Below are 13,274 nucleotides of genomic sequence, written 5' to 3'. Positions count from 1 at the left end.
GGCGTCACCGCCCTAGCCACGTGTGTTTACGTATCGATAACCCGGTATTTCGTCAGCCTGCTTAAGTTCGCGGACAAGTTATAACTCTTCGATAGCTAGCGTGTCTGCTATTCTTGCTTTACTGCACTGTACAGCTTACAGTATATAGTTTGTGTCAAGCTGTGCCCTTTGGTTTTATGTAGCTCTGTATTTTGTTATGCCTGCATTGATGCAGAGCAAATGATTTTCTTTGTTTGCACAATCCAGTTACATCATGTGCAAGTGTGTAGAGCAGGTTTGATGAGGTATGAAAATGTGTGAAAATATTGCGTATTCGAGACAAATTTTTGAAGGACCACGGCACATATGACATGTTCCTGTAACACTTGGGAGACTTTTTGGTCTTCACATATTTGATGCATCGACAGTATTGAGCAGTGGCCGTATAGAATGCGGCGTATTTGCTGTGGCACATCACAATGGTGCATCATAGTTGAAATTATAACAACATGGTTTGTGTGCTCATTTGGGGGAAAAAAAAGTCATTACACTGACTTACCCCTCCTCCCCCCCCCCCCCCCAAAAAAAAAATATTCCAGTGTCTACAATGGCCCACTCATGTAGATCCTAAATGCAACTACGCTTTGCCACATGAATGTGTAAAACAATCTTTCTGAGAGTTGTTTGTTGCAAGGACCGAAATTTTATGTAGAGAAAAAAAAATGCTGTAAGACTTTTGTATACCTTGGGAATGGTAAAGATGAATCTATTGTTTCTCCTTCTGTAGTCTAAGATGAGTTATACTGTACATACTATATTGACAAATGTGCATATCTGTCAATACAAGAGTGATACCAACATGTGTGCTTGTGTCTTTATTTTGGCAGAGTTGAAGTAGGCTGCCAATTCTAAAATTATAGGTCACTCTACCTGCATTGTGGTGTGAACAGCCTTATTTTGCATTTTTGTTCTCGTGATGAGGCTCAAATATGGCAAGCATGTTCAAATGCTTACCGTTAACCCTCTACGTGCCACGGCCCTTTCCTTGTAATCCAACTATGAAGTACAGTATCATTTTTAGGCACCAGTTCCCAACGTATACTTGCTCGGAACACACTTGCTTGGGTTAGCACTACACTGCTGTCCACCTGAAGTGCAGCAAAGCGACAAACCAGCCTGTCTATCACTACTGCCGTAAACAGTACAGCGGACTTTTTTTCACAGTGGTACAGTGCCCCCAGTGGTGAGAGAAGCAAAAACGGTGACTTTCCAGTCAACATGGCATTTTGTAAACTTCTGTGTTCCTTTGCACCCATACCCTCTGAGGCTGCATGTCAGCAGGTTTTAGAGGCCATGCATTAACAAAAATATTTCAGGGTGACGCCGTCAAAGTATTTACAGTGTACATGCACTGAAGGTGCCAATGGAAAAAATTGGCCCGAATTTACATGTTACACTGTAAATGTCGTCGAAAGACTATAGTCTTCCGTCTGGAGAGAGTGAGCAAAACGTTTATTTGATGTTCTGCGCAAGAAAATCGGTAAATGGTATTCTGCAGGTGCTGCGTTAGAGTGCCTCGAGCGCGTGGCGCAGGCGAACGAGCGCATCTAGGCACGTTAGACACAAGTGCCATCTGGCAGTTACCTTCGAAAACAAAGGCGTGCAGCAGCCGCGGAGACAGATGCGTGCCAGTCTCGGAGGTGATAAGGTGTAGAACGCAAAGGGACGGGCAGATGCCACCACCGTGACGTCGTAGCAAAGCGTTGGAAACACCTTTCTGAGCATCGCGTTGCACTGTCAGCGCAGCGCGATTAAACGCTACATTCCTTAGAGTTACTTGTGCGCACCTCTTCTAGTATAAAGGCAGACATAGAAAGCATCGAAGCGTTGTTGTGGCGCCTCAGATATACGCAATAATTGCTTTTTAATTGACAATGGCACAACTATGAACGCGTAAACCTTGAGCAATATTGGTGGGCGCTGCAAATGGGGTTGGCCGTTTGGGGTATCGTTAGGGTGGACAGACAAATGTACAGACAGACCAAAATTTTTCCGTCTAAGAAAAGTCCACCGACAAGCTCAACTGGCCCACGGCGCAGGTTTTCAACCACATAACCCATTCTTACCAACACTCACATACATAGATGTATGTACATAGATGTACATAGATGTATTAAATGCTAATCTCACTAGTTAAACTTACTAGTACATAGTATAAGTATATACAACTGATTTGACCTTGAGAATGCTGCAGGACTGCAAACTTGAATTTTCAAATTTCTATAGTACTTGAGCAGATGTGGGTGCCCAGTGGTTACAGGACAACACAAACGCCAGAAGACAGTTTTTAGCATGCTGTAAGAACCAGTCTCACAAAAAAGATAACAGCACTGGCACAGCGATCACATCTATAGGAATGATGGTCATAGTAGCACTTGCTACTTTACACTGGTGCTATCTCAAATTGCCAAGAATAGCAAATTATTCTGCTCAGCCGTCGTGTAGATTTTAGCACAAGTTTTAACCACGCAACCAGTTTCACTGGGCAAACACCGCTAAAGGAGGATTAAAGGACATGCCACAAAAACAAAAGCGTTCCTACTATCATTCTTTAATGTGAGGTTAAAAAAAAAAGAATCCTCGGCCCACACCATAAACATATAGCAGGACGTTCCTACTATCAGCTGAAATGCAACATGGTGCTAGTATTCAGATGCCTATTCAAGACAGTAGAATGTAAAATTTTAAAAATTAGGATTGCTACAACGACCAACCACTCGTATAAACAGTGGTTATGTAAAGAGTTGTGCAAAACAGGCCTACATTTTCTAAGGCATACACAGTGCATAGTATTACTTCTGCCGCATGCAAACTGAAGAGCAAGGTTCTCATGAAGTTACTTTTTTCTGGTGACAGCCCCGTTTGCCTAGGACTACGGCCACCTAGTATTTTCCCAAAATTCACTCCATAAATTGTGAATCAAAAACGCTTTCCCTGATGCTTGTTACTGTACCAGAAGCCCAAGTGGTGCTATATTTTTACGCATTCTGTTTACTGTCCGGAACTATTCTAATGACATCTGTACTTTCACAACCTAGGGCTTCATCGCATGGCGAGGTGTCTGCAGCTATGTTTCATGAAGACTATCTTTAAGTACTCAGTTTTTGGACAGTTTATAAAACAGGGTTAATAACCAGTCCTTAGTGTTTTCAATCTAATTTGCAATCCACTAAAGTTGCATTAATTACAGGCTTGTTATTTGACTTCAGCACGTTTTCCAACATGAATTGTTGCTGCGGTAGACAAGAACAGACACACCAGAATGCTGGGGCACCAGGCATTCTCAACAAAATCCCAGTCTACTGCAGCATGTGGAATCGAAGACTGATCATTGTATGGCCATACAACTTCAAAAGTAAGCAGCTTGGAAGAACTTTTATGGGTGTCATTGTGTGCATGACTAGTACAATATGGTTTGTGAAAAAAACTACAGTAAAACCTCTGCAATACAACCGCAGCTTGTAGGAGTTTGATACGAACATACACCATCCATGCTGTCGCTAATGACATAGTAATTTGTGCGCACTGAAAGTAACACACAGGCATGTGCGCCACACCGTGCAGGCAGTTCACTATCAACGTGTCATAGCTTCAATTCGTGCTTAGATTACATATCACTGCATGATTTTTTTTGACAAGCCATTCCCACACTTTTACTAATGCCTGCCATGTCCTTGCAATCAGACATCCTATGAAAGATGGACGAGGACTAGAAAAAAAGCAGACAGCTTTGCAACGTTCTGGACCCACACACCTGCCAACTCCGATTTCAACAGAAGACTACCGAATCTGGAGCGAACCTCGCAATGGTCCAAACACTACTATAAATCTCCCGAATAACATTGCCAACACCACAGCATCATGAAAATAAAAGCAGAGGAAAGCGGTTTTGGATTTTTCACCCTGCGGAAAAGCATCCAGAGATTTGGAAGGGGCTGTCGTAGATCACGACAAAACAGGTTCATTAATTACATATGCATGAAAGTGCCTAAGAGCATGCATGATTATTGAAATTTTAATTAAAAAGTTCACTATCATTCAGAGATGTTCATGACATTACTGCTGCTCTGAGACACCATAAGTCAAAATGTATGCCAGCTTTCTTTTGTTATATACTAATTTTCATATTTTATGGTGATACAAATGTTCTTGGTGACCCCACAAAATTCGCATTACCAAGGTTTCACAGTACAATGAAGGGGTCCATTTAAGTACTTCATTATTTGGCACAATTATGCCTGGTAACTACTATAGCACTTTTCTCTATGCCCAAATGACTACCCAAAAAGTAGTTCTGACACATATGGTTGGAAACTGTACTTGAATATCTTTTTTAAAAAAGCTGCATGAAATTTTTCTATAGTGTGCCATGGTTGACCAAGAGCAGTACAATGCTACAACTAGCAATTCTGCTAACCTTGCAGCCTTTATTCGAACAGTCATGCAAGCCCACATTTAATAATGGCGGTTACACTGGCCCAACTGAGTAACAATATGGGGATAAATTGGCACACTCCTTATTAAAAGCCCCCCCCCCCCCCCCCCAGCTGTTGCGCGCTGTGTATGATCTTTGCAGCTTTGTGACAAACTAGACACCTTTTTGAGGTGTCAGTGTGATGAATCGCTTGAAAGCTGTGAGCTCGCTCTCAAGAAGATATCAAAGAAGCTCTTGTGACGGCTTTTATACACAACGTTTATTTGCCACCAGATGCGGATCCACCAGCAACTGCGTGCTTCTGGGACTTGGGAAGACCTCCCTCACGGAAACCGTTCCTGAAAGACAAACACCAACACATTTTAAAACATCTTCCTAAAAGTGCAGCCAAAATTGTAAATGCTATTGCTCATGTTACCAATCTACACTATGCTTACTATACCTACTTCATTGCAATGCTGCCTCTCATATAATGAACTTTCAACGAGCTTGTTCATTCAAAATGAAGCTAGTCTAGTCTGATGTGAACATTGAGTGATTCTATATAATCTAATCTAAACAACACTTTTCTTTAAATATTTAAGATATACTTCAAACATTGTGGCATTTTACGGCATGTTTTATTTGGTGCTTTTCAGCTTGACCTTTTATGAATGCACAGAACCAATAACTGAAAATATAATAACTTTTCCATGTTAGTGAACAACTTTGCCACAGATGACTACAAGAAAATGGGGAGGGGGCTCATTTCGACTCTAAAATAATAAAGCACCATAACATTATGCTACATGGCTCCTAGACACGTGGCTGAGCAATAAGCCGCATGCCTGTCCTATTTCACTTGTATTCACACTCTCAAATGGCACCACAACTGACATGTACCAGCACAAAATCAACCCAGATCAACATGTAGACTTGCTATATGAACTCTCGGGACATCTGGCAGTATGCAAAATGAGTACTCAGATGCCAGCCACTATTTCAGAGTTTCACCGAGCTTTAAACTAAATATAAAGTTATTTCAGATGCGAAGCAGCTCTTTGACTAGCTTGTGTAACACTGTCCCTCCGTCAGTGCCGCTCCACTCTCCGCAGGTGTTGGAGCGGTGCCAAGTAGCTCACGCCTTTCTAGCAGTGCGCGGTGACGTCTCTCCCTTGCCTGCCGTGCGTTCGCCGCGTGTCGGCTCTCACTTCACCCTCTTCACCGCTCGAGCCCACTTCTCACGTGGGCGTTATCTCACCCGCGCCACCTCTCTGCGAGCCGGCTTCTCGCCAATAGATGGAGCGCGCTTACCTCAATACCTCGCGGCGCCGACAATGTGGACAGCGCTCCGCTGCTTGCCGCGTCGACGGGCGGGACGCCATCGCAGGATGCTTCCTGCTAGTGTGCAAGTGCTTTTCCCAGATGTCGCTGGCATTGTGAGGGTTAGCAAAGCCAATAGCATTCGCGAATGGCGACGTAAACTCCGACGAGATGCGTGCCAGGGAAGCCGAGCACAAGCGTCGGCAGTTAAAGACCAGCGACACCACAGACGAGGTGAGAGTCAAGCCACCGATCGCGTCTGAGAATACAGACGGCACGCGGGTAACACTGACGAGACGCAAGCCAAGGAAGCCGAGCGCAAGCGTCTTCAACACGTCCCGCCTCCCGCGTCTTTTGTGTTTCATACGTACGTTTACTTGAGTAACCACCACACCAAGTTTCGCTCCAAACCGTTCCTAGCACTCGAGTCGATGCCCGTTTCAACCGGGTGAATGCCGTGCGCACCACTAATGCTTCGCATCCCATCAGGGTTCCCTTTTAAAAGATGGTCTATAGTTTTTTTTTTTTTTTGAAAATTTGCTGTATTCCTCTAGATGTATCAAGTGTCTGAACAATTAATGTGTGGTAAATGTTAACATGCACTTCGATTACACACAGGCTTTGCCACATTTCAACCCTAACAGAATGACGCTTTTGCAGCCACACAAAATAAATTTATGTGCTCAGCATATCTGCCAAACAAATTACAAACCAAGCTCTTTTCACAGAGCTCCTATATTTATTTTACTATCTCCAAGGATATGGCATGCCAGTAGTTTAAGGAGACAAGAAAACCCCAAGTCAACACACTGCCATTAACACCTAGGAAACCTCCCAGACCTCGTTTCGTACAAGTGAGATTGAAAAAAAAAAAAAAAAGAACGCTAAACCTACGACACACTAAATCACCTCCTTCAAAGCGAGTAGCTGTGATACTGTTTACATCACAGCACCCTCTAATGTCCGACAGCCAGCACTTTGTGTGATAAGAAAAGGCGCATCCACAAACCACGCAGACACAACACACGATAAAAGTAGCGCCCGTCCTGTCTCTCATTTTTGTGAATTTCTTGTTTTCGCACCCAACAGTTCCATTAGCTACGCACCATGTTGCGGAATTTCAAGTAATGCCATTTTTAGCATTGGTATCTAAGTACACAGGCCTATGAAATTTCCCTTCCATCAAGATGTGGCCATTGTGCCGAAGATTTTATCCTCTTCTACAATTTTTGGGTCATGCAGTTGGTCATTCAAGGCTAACTATTATTACACGATAACAGAAATGAAACATGTATGCGCAGCACAGAACCAGGCAAAATCAGAACTTTTTTAACATTCTGCACAGTTGTGAAAGTAATGGCAACTTCTTTTTCCAAGGAATTGAATAGGATAAAACTGCGGAAGTAGCCTTTCATTCCAGCCTCGCAAAAGTCTACAATCATTATGAGCGGCTGCATGCTACAATGACAATAATATAGGGAGCTGCTGTCGTCCAGCTTGCACCGAAATCTCTGATGTCATGCCCCATGACTGCTGCTATTCCTTTATCACAAAAGGCTGTTGTCAATACTGAAGTGCTATGTTGCCGTTGTTACAGAAAAATACTGACATTTCCAATGTCCTAAAGCATTCAATCTCTGCAGCCTAACTTGTTTACCTTTGTCCCTCTAAGCCGGTGAGCTCTTCTAGAATTGTCTGAAGTATGAGCCTCATAAGCCACACACCACAGCAGTCATGAGTTTTTAGAGATGAGAAGATGAAATGCATAAATATTGCTCACACACTCTGCATTCCCATAAATTTTCTCTCTCTCTCATCTCAACAGCTTCACGCTATATCAGATGGATATTACCATTAAAGTTAAGTTAACCTCAACACCGTTATGAATACTGAACCAGTAAAACAGGCAGAAGAGGGCACTATAGACAAATGGTATCAGTTAAAAGCAGAAGTAGTGGATGGTCCACATAAATGAACGTTTCTCCTCTACTTGCTTGCTCACCTGAAACGCCTCCAGACCTTCCTGAGATGGCGGAGCCGTCCAGTGCCAGTGGTCTTCCTCCTCTTAGCCTTGACGCTCCAGTTGTCTGCAGTAGGCGTATGAAACAAAACACAAACAACAAGTTACAACACAGTAACGACATTGGTACACTTCACATCAGGCAACAAAGCATCAGTGGTTCCTTAGATCAGCACGATCCATATGATGAGATAAGTTTTTACATCACGTGCACACAGCAAGTGCTGACATCAAGTGTATGTAACAGTGCTTGTGCTGCATAGTGGATGCATGAAATCGTCCCTCCCGAAAACCCTACCCCACTCCCCGCCCCTTAAATGACAGAAAAACTTTAAGAAACAAATTATAAGATTCTACGAGCTGCAAACGAATTAGGATCCAAGCATGCTGCAGTGGGAGACTCCAGATCAATGATGAAGACAAACAGGTTTCCTTACTGTGCGCCTAATGTAAGTACACGGTTTTTGTAAGTACACATGCGGCAGCCATGACCACTAGTCACACTCGCGCCCAAGTGCCTTGCCGCGAAACACCACAGCCGCAGAGACAACGCGGCCGCTGTGGAACCCCAAGTGAAGATCATATCTGACGCTTTGGTCACTGTTGCGTGCTCCTTAGTCCTCAAAACGACGGCGCTTATGAACACGGGAAATCCTACGTTCACAACGCTCGATGTCAAAGAATACTTAAAAGACTGTCGTAGCGGCTAGCGATTAGTAGGGCGACGACTGCACTTTGCGACTACTCACTGAATCGCAAATTGCTTGCGCGGACTCGCAAACAACGCCTCCGACAGCTAATGCGTCTGTTCAAGAACCGATCGGGCGCGAGGTTTTCCTATCCGCGACAAGCACTGCTACATACGACGAGAGAGAAAAAAACCACGTTCACTTACAGTGGCGCATCTTGCTGTTGGGGTAGCCGCACTGGGCGCATCGCGACTTCTGAATGTGGTAGCTGCTGCGCCCGCAACGCCGGCACAGCGTGTGGGTCTTATTTCTCCGTTTTCCAAAACTGGAGGTACCCTTCGTCTGAAATGGAAAAGCCGCAAAGACATGCGTGAAAAACAGCGGCACGACTCGTCCCGGCCCGATGCAGAGGCGACTGCACGGGCGCCGACAGCTTGATTATATCGAAATGAGACATTTTCCGAAAAAATATCATAACATTCGCACTCGCTAAGGGCGATAGGCGTGTTTAATTAACGTCTCAATGCATAATATATGCCACAATTTACGATTTTAATAGATTTCGATGCAACGAGAAAACGCTCACCATCTTGACGATCTACCAATCCAGGAAAGGACTTGTCACGAAGAGCAAAAAAGCAACGTGGTGGTAAAAAATGCAGTGGCGCTAAACGTTGGTAAAAAAAGCTGAACAAAAGCGTTATACATTAAAACAATGTCTAAATAAAGTAATAAAATGTTAAAATAATCATTTAACTTTACCTAATAATTTGTTTTTAGCATTTTTTATCAACGTAGCTACAAAGAGCGCTAGCATCACTCAATTGGCGCTACTTTCAAGTTGGTTGCAGGTGTGTCGTGGTTTCAACCTTTCTGCTATTTGCAAAAGCGTGATGCTGAAGGTCGTTAGTAAGCTCGAGAGAGGTAGAAGAGAGAATATTTTGTTTAAAATAGGATTAGGAATCTTTCTCATGTGATGGAGCCAGGAAACACCTATATCACTTGATGTAGTTTTAGTGAAGCGCCCTATACCGCATGCCCGCTGGATCACTCCACGTGCCCGCTGGATCAAGTGGTCCGGTCAGCGCTACCCACTGGTCCGTACGGATATCCGCAGGTATGAGCAACGGGTTACGAAGACGCTTATTTCTGCAACTCATAAGGAAGCACAACACGGTGTCACGTGCGCTTGTCCGTGCGTGTGTGAACTTTCTGTGAGGACCGCTTTGCCATGCTTTCAGGGGCGCGCTATAACATCTCACTTTGAAAAGAATACATACACTCACCTCTTCATCTCACGATCGTCATTCATTACTCTTTTCTGTCCCCTTTCCCCTGCCCCGGTGCAGAGTAGCAGGCTAGGGCATGTAATATCGCCCAGGCCGACGTCTCTACCTTTCTGCAAATATACTTGTCTCTCTCTCGATCCAATTAATGTATTTTTTTAGTTCATATCAATAAATGGGAAAACGAAGGAAACTACCCAGGGAAAGTAATATCATTTTTTTTATCTGAACCCTTAGTTAAAGCCCTTGTGAGAGCCGGAGTTTGCTAAAACTCCTGATTGCAGGACTGAGAAGTGTGGCAGCTTGGGTTACTTGGTATGGCATGATGATAGTTATAGCGCGAGAACATAACGAACACACAGAGACCTTCGTGTCCTTCTTGTCTCTGTGTGTTCGTTCTGTTCTCGCGCTATAACTATCATCATGCAGGACTGAGCCAGGCAACGAGTCATTTGCTCAGTGGCTCCTACTTCTGCTGCTGCGTGGATTCGTAGCGAGAGATGACGGGGGAGGGGGTGGGTGCAAAACAGACGTAGCTGGTTTTTATTACTGTTTTTTTTAATGCGCATCACTTGACGAATACGCGGCCAAGCACTTGTATCTCGACTGAAGTCTCCAGAGGCTCATCAAGTCGGACCCTTTGGTCTTTTCCGCTATCCTAGCCTTCATCCTATCTCGTTGCTCCAGGGTGAAAAGTTCTTTCCAGTCGTTCACTTTGCCCGACCGAAGAGCGCGGCAAAACTGGTCGCCATCTTGCAGGAACTTGAAGGCATCAGACCAAGGTACGAATACGTCTCCAGCTGCCCCCGCTGGAGGCGGCGCCGATGCAGCCACCGCCGAATCCGAACCCCGCTCTGTTCGAGCGCCGTACACTCGCTTCATGTAATCGAAGCTCGATTTCTCGCAGACTTTCTCGAACACGTCGTCGCAGTTTTCCAGCGTCTCGCCATATTCCTCGCCGAGGAAGTGAGCCAGCTTCAGTACGACGGCCTCCCTGTCCGCTTTCAGGTCCTCGAACGTGACGAAAAAGACGTTGTCCTCCTTCCGGTGTTCGTACGCGCAGCGAACGTGGTCGAAGTAATCGCCGAAGCTGAACTTACCCGTCACGAAGAGATCGAAGAACTCGTCGAAGTTCGAACGCGGCGCTAGTGCGCGGGCGGCGCCTGGTGTCGAGCGGTTGAACTCGACGCGGTGGTAGAGGGAGGCGCAACAGTCCCAAGGGTTGCGGGCCACGTAGACGTACTTGGCCTTCGAGTGCGAGACACCGCCGCCAAGTATGTGCGAGTGAGTCTTCAGTGTGCGCGGCCCTTTCGGAACAACGAGGTCGGAATCGTGGCCTCGTCGTCCTGGAGCGTTCTGCGAAGCCAATACAAATGTTTTCGTGAAAAAAGTATTCAACTATTAAACTATACTGAACCTATCAATTACTACGCCCCAAAAAACGCCTGATTGCTCCAATATAATGCTTCTACAAAAGCGGAATAACAGTTATGAAATGTTCTACGAAAGTCGTGCCATATAGCTCCTACAAAAGTTGTTGATGTTCCCAATAAAAAGCCATCTGGGCATAAACTAAAATCGAGGCAACTGGACGCAACTGCTCCCAGTAGGAACTTATATAACCATATGCAATGATAAGTGCCATATGTGACGTATATTGTATTAACTCTTCATGCAGATCGAAGGATCGAGTCTACTCGAACAGAGATCCAGAGTGACGTACAAGTCTACCCAGAAACGGCGTGCGCCTCATGAACTCAGCGTAGTCGCGTGCGCTTTGCCCCGAGTTGAGGATGAGCTGGACGATCTGCTGGAGCCAGTGGACGCCGCAGCCGGGATACGAGACCAGCACGATGTCGCCGTCTTCGCAGGCGTAGCGCGGCGACAATTCGCAGCCGTACGGGAGGGAGTACGTGCCACGCTGCATGACAAAGCACCCCGCGGCGGACACCGTGCACTAGTTGGATTAATGATTTACCGGCCGCCGGCCGCTTGGCTCACCACGTGTGCCTCGTGTTCCCGCTGACACCTGCGATGAAATTCATTGGTTCAATAATAATAATAATAATAATAATAATAATAATAATAATAATAATAATAATAATAATAATAATAATAATAATAATAATAATAATAGCCCCACGGGTTTGCGTGCCAAAACCACGATACCTGTACGAGGCACGCCGTTGTAGAGGGTCCCGAAAACTTCGATTATAGTAGTGCACTATGAATTCGACCATCCGGTGTGGTCCTTTAACGAGCACCAACATCAAACAGGGCTCTAGGGTTTTGCTTGTCGATCATATCCAACCGAAAATGGTGCAATACTCCCGAAAATGAAGGCTGAGACGTGAGACGCTGCGACGTAGGCTGACATATCATAGCTGCGTACAGCTACACTTGTGATTGTGATACTTAATTGTGATGGTCTTGCCTGGTGGGACAGATGCAGCCAGAAACGCCTTTTGTCCAGACAAGTATTTTATAGACGGAAACATTGATTCGACTACAGAAAATATCGCTTTCATATAGATGAACAAAATAGGAAGAAAAACAAAAGGGTGAACGTTTTGCGTCTTCCGGCATTGTGCGTCGTTCGCCTACACTTATAGTACGTGAATTCCTTTCGCTTGAATTTCGCGTTGTTTTAGGCTGTTGCAGGAGTGTCGTATTTTACTTAATTGCATTTTTCTACCCGAGCACCATGCTATGCATGAGCGAATCGGAAGTAGCACACTATTTTGAAAAACAACTTGCTGATTTAAAAGAAAAGACTAACGCCTGTTACAGATTTCATTTGTTCAATGCACCTCGTAGCGCCGCATACATATTGATGTTGCCCCTTTTATTTGTATGGAATATAACATCAAATGTTTTTGGCAATTCGCATTATTATTTGTCTGACTAAATTCGTCTCGCGCTTGATCTGAGTAGAATAGGTACCTCACCGCTTGGCATTCGTACGACAAAATCTACGCTTCGTTCACTGCAGCGCATTAGGTTATACCAACAACGTATTAGGTAGTACAGCTACCGAAACCCAATAAGAGAAAACCCGAATATTGTCGTCAAAGCGCCATTTTTTTTGTAGATATTACATGCGTCTTTGTACAAGTGCGGCGACGATATGGAAAATAGGAACGGTGCCGCTTGCGCAGCCTCTGTTGAAAACTTACCGCTTAGGCGTGTCGTTTTGATCTACGGCGGTTTGTCGATAGCTTCCTGCGGCGCATCCGGTACCGTGAGTCAGTATACACATTTTTATACGCTATTCTTTTAATTATTTTTTGATTCTTTGAAATCAGAACCGCAGCTGAGCGTAAGCGCATGTTCGTGCCAGTACGATATCGAAACCGAAACTCAATTAATGTTTTAGTTGAATAAATTTATTGCAAAAATGAAAGCAGCCACTCTACAGTAATTCTTATTTATTATCTCTGGTGTATTTGATTTATTATGTAATTCATTGACAAAAATTGAACAATAGCGCGAGCTTAAATAAC

The 13,274-nt window shown here is 44.6% G+C and overlaps 2 protein-coding genes across 2 annotated transcripts; both read right to left on the bottom strand.

The window, feature by feature from the left end:
* Positions 1 to 4,708: 4,708 nt before the first annotated feature.
* RpL37a (ribosomal protein L37a) lies at positions 4,709 to 9,165 on the bottom strand. The gene is made up of 4 exons (XM_037432023.2): positions 9,072 to 9,165; positions 8,692 to 8,827; positions 7,779 to 7,863; positions 4,709 to 4,812 (listed from the first exon to the last, which is right to left on the bottom strand). The coding sequence occupies exons 1-4, from the start codon at positions 9,072 to 9,074 to the stop codon at positions 4,734 to 4,736; spliced, it is 303 nt and encodes a 100-aa protein (XP_037287920.1). The 5' UTR covers positions 9,075 to 9,165; the 3' UTR covers positions 4,709 to 4,733.
* A 1,122-nt stretch (positions 9,166 to 10,287) lies between these two features.
* LOC119180703 (sulfotransferase 1C2) lies at positions 10,288 to 13,026 on the bottom strand. The gene is made up of 3 exons (XM_037431833.2): positions 12,948 to 13,026; positions 11,495 to 11,800; positions 10,288 to 11,127 (listed from the first exon to the last, which is right to left on the bottom strand). Exons 2-3 carry the CDS (start codon positions 11,696 to 11,698, stop codon positions 10,330 to 10,332), a joined length of 1,002 nt encoding a protein of 333 aa, XP_037287730.2. The 5' UTR covers positions 11,699 to 11,800; positions 12,948 to 13,026; the 3' UTR covers positions 10,288 to 10,329.
* Positions 13,027 to 13,274: the final 248 nt, after the last annotated feature.

This window comes from Rhipicephalus microplus, chromosome 10, assembly GCF_043290135.1.
Source record: "Rhipicephalus microplus isolate Deutch F79 chromosome 10, USDA_Rmic, whole genome shotgun sequence".
NCBI classification, from domain to species: Eukaryota; Metazoa; Arthropoda; class Arachnida; order Ixodida; family Ixodidae; genus Rhipicephalus; species Rhipicephalus microplus.
The sequence above is the reverse complement of the archived record's forward strand: the minus strand, read 5'-3'. Positions and strand labels throughout refer to the sequence as shown.